The 22165-nt window shown below is 38.0% G+C and overlaps 1 protein-coding gene across 1 annotated transcript; it reads right to left on the reverse strand.

Moving 5' to 3' along the window:
- Positions 1-19926: 19926 nt before the first annotated feature.
- On the reverse strand, positions 19927-22074 carry kctd12.1 (potassium channel tetramerisation domain containing 12.1). Its single transcript, XM_079358287.1, has one exon. It carries the CDS (start codon positions 21886-21888, stop codon positions 21016-21018), a length of 873 nt encoding a protein of 290 aa, XP_079214413.1. The 5' UTR covers positions 21889-22074; the 3' UTR covers positions 19927-21015.
- Positions 22075-22165: the final 91 nt, after the last annotated feature.

Genomic DNA, 22165 nt, shown 5'->3' on the forward strand with positions numbered 1-22165 from the left:
TCACAGAGAGTCTGCTTTTTTTTAGAATTTATCTGCTTCTCTCCTACAGTATAGCTTTACAGAGCTCTCATGAGGTTAGATAGGGCTGTTATAAAAAGTTGTAATACTTGTTAGCCCTCCAGACCAAAACTTTTCTGCTATTATTTGCATGAACTTCCATGTACGCTTTACCTTCTCAGCACCAAAAAGAATTAAAAGTTGGCTATGATGCTAGTATAATATTTAGCATCTTATAGGCCTGATATTTTCTTGAGGAGATAGTGGAGACCTTAAATGGAGCTAATAGATGAACCTAATTGCCCTTAGATTTGCATGATGATCAGATATATGACTTAAAATTGTTCGATAATGTTGCTACTTAGTTCAACCCATTGCTATTAGGTTCACTATTTAAAATATGATGAGATGTACTTTTTTGTTTAAATCAAATTCTACACAGATTGTAAAATAAAAAGTATTGCTCTAGCACAATATTAAAATCTTTAAATAAAATACAACATGAGTCTTAATCTCAGATTCAATCATGTGTCAAAAGCCTTTTTAAAACTATTATTATTGAAAGATACAGAGCACAATAGATGATATAAAGAAAATAAAGAGTTCTTTCAAAGGAGGGATTTTCTGTCAAAGCAGGAGATCATATTTTATTTCTTCCTTTTCTTTACATAGAACGTTTCTAAAGACTCATCTTAGTACAACCAAGATGTTTGGTGTCTGAATGGTGAGGCCTTTTTTCTGCTGTCTTTGTTTCATGTGGAACGTTATTATGCAGATGTAAAGACCAGGCTGATGACACATCAGCTCTAAGTGTATTTTTGTCATGGCATCTTTTCAGAGCTGCAGATATCACAAAAGCAGCACTATGTGCCTGACAGTGACTCTGCTTCCTGGCATAGATGACCTGTCTTCACCATTATGTGTGTACGTTTTTTAGAATTTAAAGTGCCCTTCTCTGTGATTTTGACTTTGACTGATGTCATTCATCTAGCTTTTCAGCTCAGGCAGACATATTTATGCTCAAAGTGTATGTTTTGGTCCATGGTGGTCACATGTCATTTTCAGTTATTTAAGATTGAGTACTCCTACTCTGACAATGTGTGGAAGAATATAACAACCAGAGTAACATTTATGGAATATAAATATATATAGTTATTATGATTTCATGATTATTTGATATGCCCTTTTACTTACAGGTGTGTACTGCTTTAAGTTCAGGAATTTCTAATTCAACTCAGTCTTCTATAGGAAAAAAACGACAAAGTAACAAATTAAATCCTGCTGGACTCCAACATTAAAAAAGAGAAATGTGAAAAATGAAATATTAGTTGTATAAAATCTGTTGCAAGTAAGTAATAAACACCAAGAGAAAGTGATTGCTGAATAAAATTAAAATTTCAACAGTGTGTATCTGCCATCATCAAGAGAAATTACTAATAAAACAAAAAAAGTGAATATAAAAGCTTATTCCTCCTCCTCAATCGTAGTGACTATGTTTCTTCTTTCACTTGAGCGAATGAATTCCTGAAAGGACAGCTGGCCAGTCATGACGGGACTTTATTGTCGCCACTGCAGCAACCGGGCACTATTTCATCTGAAAAGCCCTACTCGAACGTGAAGCTGTGAGTCCAGTCTTTTGTTAGAGGTCCATTCAACATCATTATCTCCCTGCAGGGCTGTAATTACTGTATGGTGAATAGCTTTCCAGAAACCATCATTTCCTGCACTGTAAGCTTCTTGTTTTGTTCATGCTACAACAGAAGAGATGAGCTTTTGTGGATATTGATATCAACAATTTTCATGTTGGCACCAGTGAGGAAGATATTTTTTTTTTCACCATGTGCCATAGGCTACATCAAAAGAATGAAAAAGGCATCAATGAGGAGTTTGAGGAGAAAATAGTTTCAACCGCCCCCTCTGACATATCGAAGCATTGACCCCAGTTGCTTTGTATAAGCTACCTTTGACCACATATGCTCCACCAAGCAGCTAGTTTCCTCTGACATTATGCGAAGGGTGTGGAGCTGAATTGCTGTTCTCATGTTGAACCTGTGTTCCAGGTTGTAAGTACTTTGTTGAAAAAAAAACGTGTTTTCAAAGCTTCAATATGGATTGAACAACATTGATAGACAATAAATAAAAATATGGGTCAAACATATAGGCCATTTCAATTGAAAACAATTTATTTGATAACCCCAGTCAATAATCCAACAGTTAGTTTCAGTGTTAGCCACCTTATAAAAATGGCTTAATGATAACTTTGTTTTTTTATCTAAAGTATTAATAGACACAATTGGAAAGTCATGAATAAAGTAAACTTTATAAAAACAGCATATTCACTTAAGCATGGCCTAACAGCTAATCTAATTAGGTCACTACCTTGCTACAATTAGTTAGCTAATTACCCCTTTCCATATCTGACAAGAAAATTAAATATTAACCTGAGCATCAAACTACTTCCTAGCGGAGGTATAAACTCAGAAGTAACTTAGTAAAAATTACCCCTTGATGTTGTTAAGATACAATAGGAAGGCTGACTTCATTTTGTAGCCGGTTGTACAACAATCACCAGACAAGTGTTAGCTTTCCTTGCTACCCTTCCTATTGGCAAGCGAAACCCTTCGCATGATAACACTAACAAAATGTAGCCGTAGCATACAGCTACTTACTTGAGCTAGCCTATTTTAGAGATATAAGTTGCTTAGTAACATTCGTTGTCAGCTGTTAGTATGTGTTGTCAAATACATATCTTAAATTGAAAAATGGCCGAAAGTCCCAACGTGTTTCCAACATCTATTTGTCTTTTAAGTAGCATGTAAATTATAAGCAATTATGAAATTATCACAATGTATCTCATTCCCAGCTTTGAACAACTTACAACCGAAGACAGCACTAGAATATGATGCCATGGTGAGCTTCTCACCCTCAGAGTGATATCAGAGGATTATTGCAGAATAATATGAACAGCGATGGATGTTAACCCAAATTTGCTTTGTTTAAAAAAAAAAAAACTTGAGGTTTTTTTTTGCTTTCAGATTTAATGAGAAATTTCATTTCGACTTTAAACCTAAAAATATGAGTTTAATTTTCAGAGGCTTTTGCCCTTAAGTCCCAGGGGTCCAGAATGTCAATACGCCAGCTGCTATCTTCTTCATACTTGACTGCAGGCCCTCGAGTATTGAAGCTGGAGCGGGGACAGTGTGCCCCTTAGGTATTCCTCCAGAGTCCTCGCTCCTAAATCACTGTTCCTTTTTTATGTTTGTTTTGGATGAATGCTCATCATTCATATTCACATTGTGGGGGGGGAGATAGGAAATTACATTCCACTGACTTGTCCTCTCATTCCCTTTTAAACCAATACAAAACCTTTCTGTGTATGTAAAGCTAAGCAAAGACTTTCCACCTTATGGACAAAGGTTAATCCTGTGTTCCCTGTTGTATTGTATATCATAAGCTGTCTCAGTTTTATCTAAATTAAAGTTTGACTGTGCATATAAGTTAAATCCTCCTGTGCCTGTGGTAATGCTGTCTTAATTAAACACTTCTGCAGACATTAATTATGTACCCCAACCCCTTCCAGGTTCCCTCAGTATTTTTTACAGTTGACAGACTAGATCTTAAATTCCACTGTTGGAGGTAGAAAGTGATATGCTCAGACCACCAGCTGTATCTTCATCTGTTTTTGCAATTCAGCCATAACCTCTGTTCATCATTAAACCCTGTAAGTGCTCCACAGTTGTACACAGAGCAAAGAGAGAAAGCTGAGCTTATTAGAGTGTTTGGCTTGTTAACTTGCTAATGGCCTTGGTGTTTGCTTTAGGTTATCATGAAAACATCACTTACTCCCATTTTCTCCTAACTCAATTTCATGCTCTCCTGAGCTGATACTCCATGTCCTAAGGAGGAGGAGAAGATATGTAGCAGTTTGAGCAGATTGGACAGTCCAGGCACCAAACGTGATTTTACTGTGTAGGAAAAACACTTAAATCTTCCTCTCTAATGGAAGATGTTACTGTCTGATTTTCAAAGCATCTACATCTTTTCACTGCTGTGGAACAAGTTTCACTTCTTCAGTTAAACCCGAAAACGGCATACAAGCAACAGCATTAATAGAAGAGGAGTCATTGCCAACGTGCTGTAAATAATGTTCTCTTGCACATTTAGGCGAATGGGAATGCAAGTGGAGATCAGTTTTTTTGGTTAGATTTGTTTTATTGTGTTGAATTATAAGAAATAACTCTTTATTATTCATTTATTCAGTCAGTATGCACATACATTTAAATGCTTTTACCAATGTTTATCCAAAGAAATCTACAGAACCGTGATGACTGATGTATTGATGCATGTATTGGATTCCCATTTTCACACCCTGCATTGATTTTAGCCACATCATATTTCACACCTGACATGTTTTACCTGTATGTGGCCAATTCTTCATCATGAAATGTAATTTGTTTTTTATTATCTGACACTTGGTGGCCTACAGGCTTTGGTTGTTCTGCTATTCAGTATCTTTGGGGCTACATAACTTAATTCCATTACAATAAATCTTTGAAGGGCTCATCGATGGGTTTTTTTTTATTGTTGCCATTGTTACTTTAGAGGCCTTATTTCAGTATAAATTAAGCTTCTTTTTTCCATCTTTACTTGAATATTACCAAGTCATTTTTGCAATATTTAAAAACTTGGCTACCTAGAAACCAAAACATCTTCCTGCTATGACTGAATCATAAACTTGAGCTAACTGTTATTGTAGTGCGATATTCCTCTGGCTCTGTACACATTTTTTTTTCAGAGAATAATCCTTTTTCTTAATTAACAAAGCCACTAAGCTGGGCAGTTTTTGATAAACACCTGCTTCCCATTGTAATGCAGGCCGCTTGAGGATGTAAGACTGAGCATTTTTCTCTAAAGTGCTGATTGATTTCTTTGAGGGCTCTGGCTCTTTATGGCTCCACATGAATCATACCGGTTATTTCAAGCTTTCTTGCCTTTGGTAGAAATAACTTGTGATATTTTCCACCAAAAACAAAACTATGTTTTCCATCAATCACAAGTTTTTTCAGCTTTAGTTTCAGTAACTTTTGAGTCCAGTTAAATTAATTGTTCACATTTTGGTAATCACCGTATTCCCCCTCCTGTTGCTATAAATACTGGGAAGTTTTGGTCTAGACTTTTCTTTGCCTGAGTGTGATAACTTGATGATATATTCAGTGCTTGTATGAAGATGATCTGACGGTCTAAACCAACAATCTGTTTACCATATAAGCTTAAAATAAACAAAATTGACGTATTTAGAGTTCAGTTTCTAAATCCAAAAATCCCAAAAAGTACATCTTTACTTACTCAGGAGGCAGTTCATTTTTCTAAAATTGAAAAGTGTGGATGTTTCAAATTAGAGTAGGGACCATTAACAGTGGAGCCACAGATAGTGTATTGTTGTTTGTGTGTTGTTTCCCTCTCTCTTCTCTTTAGTGCTCATTAATCCTCCTTTGCCCTTTAGTAATCTCTTGCTGCCAGCCTGATTTCCTGACTGAGGAGTGGCAGCTGTTGACCTCCACTATGGAGATAGATTTAGCACTGATTCTAGATGCTTGATTCCGATTGTAGGCCATAATAAAGCAGCTATCTGCTGATTCACCAGCTGCTGTAGGCTGCATTTCATCCAAAACACCACCCTCTGTCTTCCTGACAAACCCTCTCCGATCTAATAAGTAATCGATACTGCTAATATGCTATACCATCTGGTCTCATCCTGCCTACAGAATGTTTTGCATTGGGTCAATGGCTGCCCAGGTAGGGGGAGATTAGTTGGCTAAGTGAGCAGGATGGAGAAGAAGACTCATCCTGGTCGAGGTTGGTTGCTTACCTCAGGCCTTTATCGGCTGATAGAAAAGCCTGCTGCTCCTCTTCTAAGTTTAGATATCAGAGCACAGCTGGGGTTTGCATGTGCAGACACATCAGCAAAAGCAGTAATTAACTGCAACACAAAATAGATCCTTTTCAAAAACAAGTAAGATTTCTTTAATACATTTGCATGAGTGAAATGTTTATTAAGCTTAGAAAACACTTGGCTTGCAATGAAGTCGATACATATTCTAAAAGTTTTGTTGAACCAGGCTTGAAAACTACCAATCTTTAATATTCACTGCATATGTCGATATACTTTTCATTAGGTGAAAGTGCCAGCAGAGTTCATTTTCTGGAACTACCATTAGACCTTACATAATTTCTTAATTATATAACTCTTGTTGTTTCCAGTGGTGTTAGAGGAGAGGTAACCAAGCTGACAGTAAAGTACCAGTCCACTCTTATTACACCTGTAATTTAATTATCATTAATGTCTCAGCATGAGCCAGTAAAGAGAATGACTGCATAATGCAGGATATCAGTGCACATTATAGACAGTTATGTTGCCACATCAGGATTTTATTTCTTGATAACTTGATGTCATGAACCAGCACCCATCTCTGCATTTCAGTGTCAAATCTGGTACTTTTCAATCTTCCCTTTTTATCTGTATTTTTATAGGCTGGGTGTATACAAGATCAAAACATTGTTAAATATTCCAATATAAGAACAGTTGTGTACACTTTCATTAAACAAGAGGACCTACATATGTGAGAAACAACCTAACAAGTGTTAAAACAATATTTTTTAATGCTGAATGATCATGGCAGACTATTGTATGAAAAAGAATTAATTTGGACAATCTGGGACAGTATGGTAGCGTTTAAGCAAGCGGCTTAAAGATAAACACAAAGAAATAAGTAAACTTATACATACAGTTCTGAAAATAAACAAGTTAAAATTATATAAAAAAGTCAATAATTCAAACTTCATCACTTCATCATTGGTTATTAGGGTTATAAATATATGTTATGATGAGAAAATTCTCATGACTGGACACAGAAAACCAAAAAGCAACGACTCAAGTCGACAGGCAGTTTCAAAATCCATTTTATCAGTCCAAAAGTCGGTACACAAAATCCAAAAATCCAGGCAAAGGTAACAAAGTCAGCAGGCAAAAAAAACTAACAGGATCAGATCAGATAATTAGAGAGAAAATAATGCTGGAACGCTGACACAAGGAACAAGACGAACTGGCACGGAATGAGGGGAAACACAAACACTATATGCTAAAGGGAGGTGGAGTTAACAAGACACAGGTGAGACAGGTAATCAGAGGCACAGGAGACACTGGGGGAAGGGCATGCAGCCAACAGACCTGGAACGAGATACAGGGTAAGTATCAAGTGAAACACAAACACAAGACATGAAACATGAGGGTAAACAGAAATAAACAGAAAACTTAACCCGGGGATATGACAAAAATGAGTTCAATAAAATGATGTGCTACTGTGTCTGTGGTTGCTTTTAGTTTCCCTCAGATGTAAACAGTATTATTTGAGAGCAGAAATATTACATAAAAAGGGTGATTTGAGAGAAAAATGGGAAATGAAACTACATGATTGACTTAAACACTTTAAACAGTTGTGCAAGGAAACAGAGGCCGGTAATTTGCTCCCTGTTAATTCAATTTACTTCCTGACAAATGTATGTAAGCATTAATTGTACGCGTTGAAGCACACAGCACATGGGTCAGTTTGTTAGAAGTAGATATTAATTTAGGTTGAATCACCCACTGTCTCCTCGAGCACATGTTGTTGTCAGCATCCAAACGGTGCCAAGTTGCAGACAGCGGCTCATACAGAGGACAGACTTTCCTCCTGGAGCTTCATGCATGTTCCAGTAACAAATAAACAACCACTGGCACTCAGCATTCGCTACAGCTACTGCAAGATGCACAGAATTCAAATGGGAAATTTTACAGAAAGTCAGGTTTCAAAAGGATTCAAAAGATTTTCAAAAGATGGTTAAAGTTTATTTACATAAGCTCAAGGAAACACAAGCTTGAAATGATAAATCACTTTCCTTTTAGGCTATATGTTCCTTTTGTAAGCTGTTTTGTACATCTTTATTGATCTGATACTGAGTTTTATTTATACTATAAAGTTATTATACATTTTAATTCTAAGAAAGGTTTTTTTCTACAGCAGACAGTTAAGCATAACACAATTCAAACAGAAAAATAAAATATCCAGAAATTAATTTACCAAAATGCTTTGTGGACTGTAAACAGAAAGTGTATACCTTTGCTGTGTTTTTTTTTTTTTTTTTTACTGTTTGTGACATAGTGAGCAATTGGCACAATAAAAAGAAACCTGCTGAATTTGCAGCTTGCAGTTCATTTTTTCAGTAGCTCCATGGATGTAGTGAAAGCTATCACAGTAAAACGTTTATACTAAAGAAACCGAAGAAGTATTTCTCACAGAGTCTTTTTATATAATAGGTAAACATTTATTATTATTTATCTTTGGAAATAATCAAGTCAACAAAATGCGCAAGTTGCTCAGAATGTAAGTATATGTATAAAGTGTTATTGTGTTGAGAAACCGAGAAGGAGTACAGCACCAGCAGCATCAATTGAGCCCAAAGTAATACCGTCATGAGCTGTGTCACCACTGCTGCTTCTTCTGTTACTGCTGACTTAGTTTATTAACTGGGTCAAACAAAGAAAAGAAAAACTTGGTTTCCCTTGTCCCTTTCCCCTTATGTTGTTTCTCCATCATATGTCTCCTTCCATGCTTCACTTCTCCCCCGCTCCCCTGGCTGGCTCTGAATTATTCACAGACCACACTGTGGGATGTTTATTGAGCTAACAACGACAATCTGCATGACTAATTCTATTTTATGGAGTTGGGAGTTTTGTAATTTTGGGGTCGACTGATTCTACCAATTATATAAATATATCGACAAGGTGTCTCTAGGTTCTTTAAAATTCCATTCAGATTTGTTATCTCATACAGCAGCATTCTCAAAGTTGAGTGTCTATTTTTAACTCAAATGCATAGGAAGTTAATGTTCTCTCTTCTTACAAGCTAATGATGCTAACTGATACTGCTCCTTATTAATTCGTCTTAATTAATTAATACGTCTATATCTCTCCCACAGAAATTCAATGATGACGAAAATGTTCTCTGTGAAGCTTTCAAGTTTATTCCCTGAAGTCCACGGACCTTTCTATCCATCATCTTGGCCAGAGTGGAGAGTGAAATGACACCCTTAGAGGCGAAGTAAGTGAAAAACAACTAATGCAAGAGCACAGGCTGGATGTATTTGATGAAGACAATAACATGGTAGTGTCTCGGCTGGGATCATTGTTGGCTTAATTGTGAAAACCTGGTCCAGCATGACCTACTGAACTGTTAGACTTCAGCGTATTGACATGAACATTGAAGTTTCAGCAAAGAGAGTGGATAACATGAACCAAAGGACCAAAGTTGAACCTGGGGCGTTTATGACAAGGACTCAATCTGAGTGTAAATGTAGAGCCTGCTCTAAAGTCGTTGCAAAACAGCCACCCCATAGCTTGTGACATTTTCAAAAGAAAGCTCTTGTGTTCTGTTGGTAACCCTAACCCTCCTACTTTCCAGGCTTTGTACTTATATTTATACAGTATGTAAAGCATTTCATATTTCTTCACACAATGAGGAATATGCTGCTTGACTTTGAAACACTCTTAGCCTATTCCTCTGAGGTAAGTTTAGCTAACTTTGTCAAAAAATGTTCCAAGCTGAATGAAAGGCTAACAAATAAGACTAACTTTGACAACCTGGGTGTTTTACAATAGCTTAATGATGCAAATTAAAACAAACATCTTGAAAGTGCACTGACTGTATATTCACTTTAAGACATGCACTAATGAACAAATCGATAGGCGCTTTATAGATAGCTGCTTTATTGGCTTTATTGTTCATGCACTTGAAAGTATGCCCCTGTAAGTATTCACTTCAAAGTTTGCACTTGTATGTGAGCTCTTGAAAATTAGCAGTTGTAAGTTTGCATATTTGTAAAAATGTGAAACACCCCACTGACAAAACAAGCAGTGAGCATATTGTTGGTGTTCTTTCTGCCACCCTGGCATCATTTGACCTTTATATTTCCAGAAAATCTCCCAGAACCACTGCAGAGTCTTTAAATGTCACCTGTCTCAGTGTGACCTGAGCTTCACAGTGAAAAAGGAATGCACTGAGTGGGACTCCTCGGACCACCTGTTGCACTGTCGTCATCAACCTCAGTGTAATCTGTGTGCATAGGGGAAGAACAGATCTTCATGGGTCAGCTTCATCTAGTGCAAGGATAGGCCAAGATAATTAATGCACTTGGAAAAACAAGACACTGTCAACAAGCACATGAATAAATAAAAGAAAGTCTCAGCAGCACTTCAATTAAAGAATGAAATCAAACTGGCAATGTCAGCACTCTTGAATACTTCCCACCATTTATCATATCCATAATTTGAAATGGATCCACACACACTCAATGCCTTCAACTTTCTGCCATTTTCACAGAGGTGTTTTTATAAGAGTATGCTACAAGAGCTCTCTTACTTGACCTTCCCATAAGCTCTTAGGAAAGATTAAAGGTACAACATGACAGTTATAAACAGCTGTCGTTAAAAATGGATTCAGTGGGGCTTTAGATGTTGTGATCAATTACATAACAGCACTTACTCAGGCAATTCACCGGTTTCTTCAACAGCCTTGTCTGACAGAGTCAGCAGTGCTTTTGTGGAGCGCTCTGGGGGATCAAGCGGCAGGTTTTTGTAAACGGAAGAAAATATAGAACCCGAGTCAATATATAATAGAGATTCAATTGCAGACTGTTGAGCCTTCTGAATAATGGCAGAGATGGATGCACAGTTAAATGTTTCTCCTTTAGAGTCGGGTCATTAAACCTCTCAAGTCTTCACTGCTTACACCTTTTTTTTTAATTGTATCATTTCAAGGACGCTGCAATTAAAAACTGTGTGTTGAATTCCTTTTTTTAATATTTTCAAATGAATTCTACACTTCTACAATTCATCAGAATAGCACAACACAAGCAAAGATCTCGAGAAGGAGAGAGAAAAGAAAATATAGTGAGAGCAAAGAAAAAATGTAGGTCCAATTGGACAATAGTTGACTGGCAGTGCACAGAGGCATAGCACTTTTTTTTAAGTTATTATACTGTCATCAAAAACAACATTGAAACAGAGGAGAAAAGTCTAGTGAGAGATTTGAAGTTGCAAACCTTTTAGCAAAGGGGAGGAAAGGCTAAAACCAAAGGTATCCAGTCTAAAGTGTCGAGTGTCCAGTTTAAATAGAATATGTCAAAATGAAATTATTTTACAAATATTATAGGCAGGGTTTGCAATTTACAAAAACTACCATCAATTTGAAAGTGGCATTCCCTCAGTGCTCTGTCTGCACCCACGTCCTCCCCTCTGTGCTCCTTAGCTTGTGGTTTGAGTGTCGTCTGTGGGGTAGAGAAGGGAGATGGAGGAATGATTGGTTCATCAGGTTGGTACTTGGTGCTTCACTTCAGTAACATGTTGCCAGTTTGATAAAGAACCAATTACACGTACTCACTTGCCCAGCTAAGTCTCATTCATTTAACATGATACACCTCAAACCAGATATTTTAGAATCCTTTTCAGGGGGACAAAATGAAAATGTTGATAAAAGAAGAGGAAATGAGGAAAATTATGTGGTTTACCTTTAACAGGATTGTGAAGTTAGATACAAATAAGAGCTGATGTTGAGCATGTGATAGGAACCAAAATAGGTTTTCCAAATAAAGTTGTTCTTAGTTATGATGCTGTTCTAGCATTGAAATAGCTCCACTGATGCTTACCAGGACATGCAGCTTGAGCTTTGCCTCGAGGTTTAAGCTCCAGCGTAGATCATTTGATTTGAGATTTCTGCCAGAGAAACTTGTCCCTCAGCATTTCTTTCAAAGAAGCTGATGAGTTCATGTTTGTGTCGCTACAAAAAAATAAGGCAGATCTCATTTACATCTTCAACTGTATCCTTGAAAACCAATATAAGTAAGGGCATAAGTTTCTTGCCAGAATATAAAGTGGCTCCTCTGTGCCCTTGCATGGATGTCATCATTAGAAGAAGAAGAAAAAGTGGTTTGTGTTAAAAGGAGCTTATCCGACCTAGTTAGCTAATCAAGCTAAAACCTGTAAACAAATGCAGCAGAGGCAAACATCTGTCGAATAAAGTCAAGCAGATGTCAGATATATTTCCTGATTGCAAATCCTGTGTTTCTATCTCTCCCCATTCCATCTCCATTCTCTAAATACTGTCCTCGGTTCTGAACATGCGAACTGTCATTGTTGTTATCACACAGCCTTTCTGCATATCTCAAGCTTTAGTACTGTGCTGCTGCAAACATTTCGATACGTTCATTATAGCTTTGATCTGTCCATCTGTGAAGATGTTGGCCTGATGTGGCCAACAGCTCCTCCTTGCTCCTCAGAAAGTTGTTTTCTTGGCTCAATGTTTGTTCAAAAATGTAACTTAAAAAAAAAACCCAGAGAAAGCATATTCCACCAGAACTGTGTCCCTGTTGGCTGATATTGATTTAGCTTATGTTACATAATATCTGTAGGGGCTTCCATGAACTCCTCTTGCTACAAATACAGGATTGTCAGACTGCCAGTGTGCAGATGAACAATGCATCAGAGCTCAAAGCCCGCTGGATGAAATCACCTGTGAAATACAGAATGTTTTGTTTCTTTTTCCACCCGGTCCTTGCTTTGAATCTGATGATAGATACAGACAGTTCTTTTGTATCTGAACAACACAGCTCTTTCTGTGGTTACATCAGCTTCTGAGAGGGCTTTTTTGTGAGTTGTGGCCTTGAGACCCATATCCTTTTACTGTTACAGTGTTTCTATCTATTAGGTTATAGTTTGCAGAACAAGCAGACCGATAGTCAGTTTCTTTTGAATGTTAATGAATAGAAATTCCAGACTGTATTTGAGACGGTTAGAATAAAGAAATTGACCTTGCGTTTCAAATTGTTCCCTTAATCGTTTGTGATTTATATGTCCTGTTCTCTTATAACCTTAAAGAAGGAGAACTGGTATTCAGTAAAACAAAAAATATGTTCTCTCAAAGAGATACCTGGATTAAAGAAAAGTGCAATGACCCTTTTCTTTGAATTGTTCATTGAGTTTGAATTGGGTCCCATAAAAGAAAAAACAAGCTGGAATATCAACTACTTCCCTATTTAAGACAAGAATAATTTAAGATGTTGTGTTTGCATTTGTCTCGACCATGTGAAAATATCATTGATTAGTGTTCAGTTACAAGCATTTTAGACTAAATAGTCAGGACTGTATTTATGTCAGACCACAAATGATCGCATTGAGTCTTTGTACTTTTGGTGACATTTCTATCATCAGCGTTTTTCCCAAAAGAAATATGCAAATTCAAAACTAAAACCATGATTGCTCTACATCACACAATATTACATGTTTGAGAATGTTTCATGAAATTCCATTTATTCTGCTCCTGTACTGACCTTAACACATTTTGGACTTGTATCTTTAGTGCCTAAGATGTGTCGGTGCACTATATTTATTTCTCTTTTTTTCCATTATCATCAGATTCTTTATGCAATCCTGCAATCTGTCGTTGATCATAAAAACTGCAGTACCATCATTACAAAATCTGGGCAGGAAGAAACATATTATCCAGTTCCTTTTTTTCCGCAAAAACTGGCAAGTGGTTGTCATTTCAAAGATCATTTCTCATACGAGTTCTTAAAAAAAAATCAAGCCCTTGAAAAAAAGAGTTAAAATATAGCAAGAACATAGAGTTCACAAGTCATGTCCTCATCACTTCAACTGGAGTGCATTTAAAGTGAGTCCTTGATGCTCTGTGAATGCTGTTTAACAAGCCAACTTAAACCGCACAAAGGAGACTCTAAAGGAAACCAGAGATCCTGTGGTTCATGCACCAGCCTGTCATTAAAATAATTCCTGCCATATGTAACAAAAGTATAGGTTTTCTCTGATGGCACGCAGAGTGTTGTTGAAAGTGCATTTCAGAGTTATTAAAGGCTAAGTGGATCTGAGTTGAAAAAGACGCAAAGAATGAATTGCTTTTTTCCTGCAGTGCAGTAATTAACAAGTAATGTATAAGCACACACTATTTCTGCAGGTATTCCACTCTTGTGTCCACAGATATAATAAATGTGAGTATTTCTCCACTCAGACGTCAGCATTTAATTTGATCCTTTGCCCCTTTCATGTATGCAACTGCACCCTGTAATTTTGAGACATCTTGTCAAAACCAAACCCAAAAACCAAATCCTTTGAGTTCATGTAAAAACCACTGGAAAAGTAACCACGTTCGTGCAGACATTAGTCTGTCATGTTGGACTTATTCAGCCCCTGCAGAATGATTCAGACAACTTTTAACAACTTCCCAGATTCAGCAAGAAACACAAATCACTCTAAAAATCATATTACATACATGATTTAAAGTATGCTTCACTAAATGAAAACACTTTTTTTTTTGTTTCCAAAACAGAGAACATATGACATTTGCATCCTCAAAAATAACATGTTGGGTTGTTGTTTTTAGCTTTCACCTTCAATCGCTGTTAAAGACTGAAATAAAAAATAAAAAAATGGACGTTGACATTTTTTTGAATGATGTAAAACAGGCGGTTCAGAAACGTATCTGGTTATTGAAAGAAAATGGATTAATAAGTTTCGGACAGAATTATAAATATTTGAAATAGAAATATGCATCCATTTTGATTGCCCTGATTGTCTTCACCTGTGCTGTTGTAAGTCTCAGCTGTGTGTGATTACTACTATGTCTAGTTTTGGTCCCTTTCTGAAAAGCCTCCAAATCAGAACAAACCATGATGAAAAAAAAACAAGGACGGATATGACGAGTTCTGTTAATATGCTTTTTAAGTGTTAACTTGTTCAACTGTGTTGCATTATTTACTGAGCCATCGTGCACATCACATCTGAGTTGGAGTGTCAATGAAGCAACGCTAATGATGCCACTTCCACACTGAATGAACCAGACGAAGTAGGAACAAATATCTTCTTCAAAAGAAGCAAGCTCTTTCTTTTAACCTTTTGACATGTTATTTAAAATAAATCTTTTTGTTTTTCCAAAGACATGACAGAACAATACCAATTCAAATTCAAGTAAAATCAGGAAAGGCTCTGCACAAACTACATTTTTTATAAAGAGGTAGGGAATTTCTTAAAAGAGTGGCCCTACAGTGCAGGTATCAAACTGAAAAGAAGAAAACATTCAAGTAATGTGCATTATTTTCTGCTTCAAATGACATCTGATGTGCAATAAACCCTTGAAGTCAGAGAAAATGTCTCCTCCATGAGAGATGAGTGGCCCCAGCATAAAAAGCTGCATTCATGCAAGTGGAAAGAGCATTTTCTACTTGATGACTGTAATTTTCTAAAGAACTCAGGGGGATGAAAAGGTGGGTGGCTTAAAGGCCTCGTGAATAAAAATGGAGCAGCATCTGAGCGCAGGTGATCAGGACACGTTGCATTCATGTGCATGCTGCTGATCACATATGACGGCATTTGATGTCCTCTTAGAGAAGTGTGAAATGAAAAGGGTCTAAAGTGGAAGCACAGCACTTTAGAGACTTGCAAAGCACTGTAAGATACGTTGTTAGCTGTATGTGGGATAGTAAGTTGTAATTGCTTTTGTTGTAGAACAGTGACATCAAACCTAATGCAACAACAGGAACATTCACATTAAATTGTTAGTTTCAAAGTCTATCAAATAATAAGATAACTTTCAAAAGGGAGATTGGCATCCATCCCATTTCTACAAAGCACCTGTGTAACTTTGGCAGCAGAAGTTCTGATGACCTTACAAAAGTTCACGAACCAGCCTTCAGCTAGAAACAAGTTAGCCCATGATCTCAATATGGTGTTTTACAATGGCTGGAGCTAAGAGACATGATGGATGACGACAGAGTAAATAGCTCTCTTCACAACAACAGGCAGAGGATGATTATTTGAAATGACCGTTTATTGCTGGACCAATCTTGTGAAGCATCTTCGTCTTGGTATCACATCATGCCATCACGCCGACACACCAACATGTCATAAGAACTTGCACCGCTTCTTATGAAAAGAGGTTTTTAGCCCTATTTCGGCCAAGTGGTCCAGTATGGATCAGTTTGGTACGGTTTGGTTCAGCAAAGCCTGATCTTGATTGCGTTTCCACAGCCAACCAAGCCCTCTTTGGTAGGTGGCGTCTGAGCCGGATGCCAATAGCCATGTCAGCTACGTAATAGAGTGACATTATAGCAGCGTGACACAGTGTACCCCGCTAATAAATTCCAGAAGAAAAGAAGAAAAACGAAACACAGTAAACAAAGACAAACATCCAACAAATTACCGTATCTACTTTGACATTGCAGTGTTTCCCCTGTATGCATTTAGCAGCGGTGGTGCGCCGCTCCTGAAATATGACCGCCCACACAAGCACACCAAACCCATTCCTCCATAGTGTTCCTTTAACATTTATCAGGACAGGTTTTTGTTTCAACTGCAAGTTTACCACACTAACTACATGGGCTGCTTCTTTACTCTCTCTCTTTGCCCCTGTGTTCCAAATATCATGAACACAATAATATATTGTTCATGGTATGTTGTAAAAAAAAAATAATAATAATAAAAAACACAAACTTTGCACAAACCATAGACTGTAAAAAGAAGTACCAACCTCTTGTATTCATTTAACTGTCATTTTTTCTATTGGCTTGAGAAAACATTTTGTTTCCATATCTGCCTTCTGTCTTTGTCTGCCTCTTCAGTTGTCTATTATTTAACTAAAGCTGGAGTTGTATGACCAGTTATTTCTCGCTGTAGTTCCTATGTGACTATGTGACATAAAGACGCTGGTGCTGCAAGAACAAAAGATTTGCCACTGTGCCGAAGAGACCAGAAGATATCAGCAACTTAAAATGCTTTTTCATACCATTAGCTTCACGGAGACAGAGGTAGATGGATGAGGCTGAAATTGATGAACATCCCTTCAAGATAGCATGCAGGTTAACATGAGGGGGAGTAAAGTTGCAGTTAGTATGCTATAAAATGTACCAATGTATGTTGTTCTGGTTTTCTGATAAGATTCTGAGTATTCATGGATGCTGCAGATTTGACCGGAGAAGCATATTGTGGGGAAAACTAAAAGTAGATGTTTGATAGACTCTTTAAAATCGTAGTCACTCATGGATTGCTCCTGGGATCATGAGCCTTGAAACACGATATTATGCTTTCACTTAACAGCGGGGTCTCTCCTCCTATGAAGACTGACTGATGCATATCCCCTGTTGCGAGGAAGTCAAGTTTAAAAAGTATTTCTGACTCAGAATTTAATTAGAATAATGAAGCCTTTGGTCTGGAGTTACTGTTGTGATGTGCTAATGATTAAGACTTTGATCTAAAATAACTCCAGGAAGTTGAAACGCATCCTGGATCCATGCGTGCAATTCAAACAGTCCTGATGTCCTGAGGTTCATGGCTGGGAGCTCCACATGGAGCATGCGCACACAGAGTCTGGAGAACTAATATTACAAACAGGAGAGATAAACTTATCTCTCAATCTTGCTATTTTCTGCAGACCTTGATTCAATTTGTCTCACAGCTTCCTTCTTTTGTTCCCTGTTATCCCATCATCACTCACAGTGAAACAGCTGACAGCACATTTATTATATTTCAGTTTTAACTAAACACAGCAGGCGTGGGAATTTTATGAAGTATGTTTATCTGCCATTCAGTGTTCTCCATCATTCATTCTCACAATGAAATGCCAATAAGAATCAAGAATACTATTTCTCTCTTGTTTCAGTTCATTTATTCTTTATTTGTGCTTCTTCGTCAAACAGCTCGTCACAAAAAGTATAGAAATGTACCTCCTGAATGTTATACTCAAATTCAGAAGCTGCCTCTACACATTTGAATAATCAAACATTAAATATCTATAATTATACAATGAAAAGACGTTTGGTTTTAAGCTAAATGAAGCAATATTTTCAACATTAAGATTCATATCAGATGGCGTTAGAGTGAAGTAAAAAAAACAATGTGTCTTTCATCCAAATGGTTCCACATTTGTGATTTCTTATCATTTAATTAAATACAGATAATTTGCATCCCCCAGGGAGATATAAAATCCAACTTGCTCTGAACAGACTTGAAAAAAATAAATGTTTTTTTTTTTTTTAACACAATGGGATTGCAGCTGCATGAATGTCAGCGTTTGCCACACACATGTTCTTGTGGGTTCCCTCCCCCAGCAGAGAGTGTAAGTCATGTGAAAGCTCTCTGATCACACTGTTTTGTGTGTGTAAATGTAGGCGTGAGTCCGTGATTGTTGGAGGCTGATTACCATGACGGATTGCTGACTGAACCGTGATGCTTCCTGTTTGTGCTCCAGTCAAAGCTGGTACAAATAACAACAGAGTACTTATCACCGACCGGAGTGTTTCTATGTTTTGGAATTTTGATTCCTATCAAAGTTAGACCAGAATGGGACCATGTGAGATTTGGACATGACCTCTGTTCAATAATGACTCAGAATATTCCTACATGTGTAATTTCTTTAAACACAAAAAGAAAAAAATCCTGTAAAAATGGCTTTATTGGATATATTGCAGAGGCCATTTTGCTTTCCTCCTTTATGTTTTAACTCTGGTATCACGACTATTTAAGCCTATAGCGTGTGTATTATTAACTGAAGGTCAGCTTGATATATGCAAATTACCGTGTATAAATAATGATTAAATTCAAAGGTGTGAAATTATCCTGGCTTATCTTAGTAAGTATGCTGACATCTCTTCTTCTACTTGGATTCTGCGCAGTAGAGGTAACTTACATAGTCATAAAGATGGTTTTGCTACATGTGTCATTTGTTCATAGACGTGGTCCCATGTCACCCGTTGGATTCTGAAGAGGCAATTGAAGCCAGTGCTGGTGGTCACCATATTGGAAATGCTGCCCCACTGGACTTTCTATAAATAAATATAAAAAAAAACGAGATTCAACTCAGACCCTCTTATCATGCAAATCTACTTTTTGGAGTTGAGCCTAATCACAGAAACCTTTTACATATTTGGACTGTGGTGTTACAAATTAATTTCAGAGTGGCTCAGATGATTCCAAGGATCCCTGAAGGCATGAATGTATGACAAGATGCACACATGCCAAGAACAAGAACCCTGAAGGAGAGACAGTTAAATGGAAGTCTGCCATCATTTCACATGTTTTTTACACGTAGGATTTTCATGTTTGAGGCATGTTTTCAGTGTTGGTTATCGAAACCTTTTTTCTGTTTGTGATTTCAAATGAGTATAAGTTAAATAATTTTCCCAAATATTTTTTTTTTCATTTATGTTTGAGTAATACTAATAATCCATAATTTTTCCACACAAGCTGCTTTTACATGCAGAGGTGTACCAATCAACTCTCACCCATTCACCCAGCATCCCTGCCAGACCGGACCCTCCTATTGGTGTGCAGCTGCTGGACCCTTTCATTATTTACACTTGAAATGATAATGACATCATGTGTGCACAGCTGCACTATTTGCATCCATGCGACTTGCAAGCTGCTGAAATTTGTGTGACAAAACGGATCCTTGTGCAGTATTTACATGCACACTACATTCGGGTGGCAAGGTTTTCTGCTTGTGTGATTTACTGACAGGGAGATAAAATAGATGTCAGGCCTTGAAAGTTGCTGTTTTTTGGAAGGTTTTTGCCAAGTCAGAGCCAAGGGAAGTTCATGGTCAGGGTTTTGCCTCTTGCGTTTGTAGCTCCTTCTGGGTTAAAACAGTATGACAAATTTTTGTTGAGCTTTCAGGCATAGTGCCATGATGGGCTGTGGCTCCTGGGTAGGGCATCTCTCTTTGAGGCTGACTCCTTTGATTCCCCACTGAGCAAAATTTAAAAGGTTGTGGGGCAATAAATGCCTCTGTTTTTGTTTTTTTATGTTGTGCAGATGTTATAAAGAAGATAGGCAGATTGGCAAAGTGGGCTGAGAATAACCCAAGTATAAGATTTTATTTCATCTGAACAGATTTAACACAAACAACTCTACCAAGCAAGCACGAACACTTACAGCCATGGCAGTGATAGAACTGCTTATTATTAGAGTACAAAACTGGTGACCAAGCAAGCCTAGAAGTTACAATGACACTGAATACTAATCGCTGCTCATCTGTTCTTGGATGGCGATCACTTCACACAGCACTGAGTCAGAATTGACAGAAACATTGACATGCATCTCTATGAGATGGAGATAGTGGCATTTTGTTGGTGCTAACTTAGGATGGCTGTGTCCACTCAAAACAAACTAGAGCTGCAACTTTTGTACAGCGATATTCTGAGAACTAGTAAATCCCCCTACAATAGTGATAAAGAATACATAATATTGATCACAAAACACTGATTGTTGACGTTTGCTAGCTTCCAGTAACATCCAGTACACTCTGCTAGCATTCATTTTGAAATATGTTTATTTTTAGGAGGCATGTTTACTCATTGGACCAGTGCATTGACTGGCCTATACCCTAAAATGAGTCTAAACCTTGTAGGATTTACTGGCTTGAAAAGGGCAACTTTGTTATAACCAAAAATGTTATTCATTTTTTAAACACAAATGTTAAACATTTGCTGTTGTTTTTTTTTTTTAAAGATTCATAAATATTGTTTTCTCAATATAAATGAAAGGTTTGGGGTTTGGGACTATTCGATGGACAAATGAAGCATCCTGGAGACATACATGTTTCCTTCTTCAAAATTCTGATGTGCATTTTTATACAATTTATTTTACTTTTAATCTAATTGAATAATCGATATGAAAATAACAGTTGCAGCCCTAATCACATTGTATGATCATTACTTGAAAAAACGACCTGTCTGTTGTAGAATCTATTGGGACACTGTGTGTTAAATCACAGATTTATAACAGCCTACTGGCATTTCGCTATTCTTAGAATAATGGAGCCACTCGCTCTGACAAACGTTACCATTCAACACAGCAAATGCAACACCTTGAAAGACATTCCCCTCTATTTCATGAAATGTATATCAACACATGTTAACAGTTAGTTATTCCCGGCAGAATACGTATTCAGTGTAGCTTGTCCATATTTTGTCCTCGTTTGGATCGTTGCTGGTGTAGGCGCAGGTGCCTGTGGAGCTGCAGGCCACCATGTGAAATCCCGCCTCTGTCAGCTTGTCAAACGCTTGCTCTAGAAAATTATACTTGAGATAATATCGGGATGTGTATCTCTCTGGAGGCCTGTCCGGGTCTCTGCTCTCATTCAGCGTGTCTCCAAACACTTCTTTGGCCAGAGACGTCTTACCGCACACCGTGATGCGCGCCACTCTCCTGAACTTGGCGTCGGTTTGAATGTCCCTGCCAATGGTATACGAGCCGCGGTACCCTATCGTGATGTAACCCGACTTTCTGGAGTCCAAAGATGGGGAGCGCATGGTCCCACTGGAGCTGACCGTCATGGTGCGTAAAGTCTCCATGGCCCCAGAGGAGCCGCACTGCTGCGCTCCTTCCTCCGTGTCGCTCTGGCTTATCTCCTCGCTTATTGAATTGTCTTTAATCATGCGTGGGCTTAGCCGTTTGGCAAGGTCCCGCAGCTGGAAAAAGTCAGCCTCCCTTTGTAGACGACTTTTCTCCGGGAAATAGTCCGGGAGCACCAGGTTCAGGTCGCGGAGGTAATCTAGGATGTAGCGGAACAAGAAGCCGTCTCTGTCCAAGAAGAAGCGCCCTTTGCTGTCTCTCGCCAACTCCTTTGGGGACTTCTTACTAAACATGGTCCACAGCAGGGAGTCCTGGACCGCGATCAGAGTTTTGTGCCTGGTGACATAAACCTGTCCGCCAACATTCAGCTCAATAATCTCTGAGAATGGAGAGCCCAAGTCTCCGCAGTTGGACCCTCCGAGCTCTGTGTCAGCCAGTGCCATCTTCTCTGAGCCGCTGCACTGATGTGTGATCAGTGAAAACACTGAGCGACTCGGTGGTAGCGGATTGTTTATGAAGCCTTTGGCTCAACCACGTGCGTGACTGCGCGTGCTTGAGAGGGGGATCGACTGCTAAATTAACGTTTAACCATCACATGACTGTGTCCCCTCTGTGAGTGCATGTGCAGCTCTTACTCTCTCTCATCTTATATTAGGTGTATGTTTGCGTCATATATGCGAGTGTGCGCGTGCATGCAAGAGGGAGAAAGAGAGAAAGTAA

Source organism: Symphodus melops, assembly GCF_947650265.1.
Source record: "Symphodus melops genome assembly, chromosome: 12".
NCBI lineage: Eukaryota > Metazoa > Chordata > Actinopteri > Labriformes > Labridae > Symphodus > Symphodus melops.

Bases quoted from the DNA above. Each gene is read 5' to 3' on its own strand.
- kctd12.1 (XM_079358287.1), bottom strand. From the start codon at position 21,888: ATGGCACTGGCTGACACAGAGCTCGGAGGGTCCAACTGCGGAGACTTG.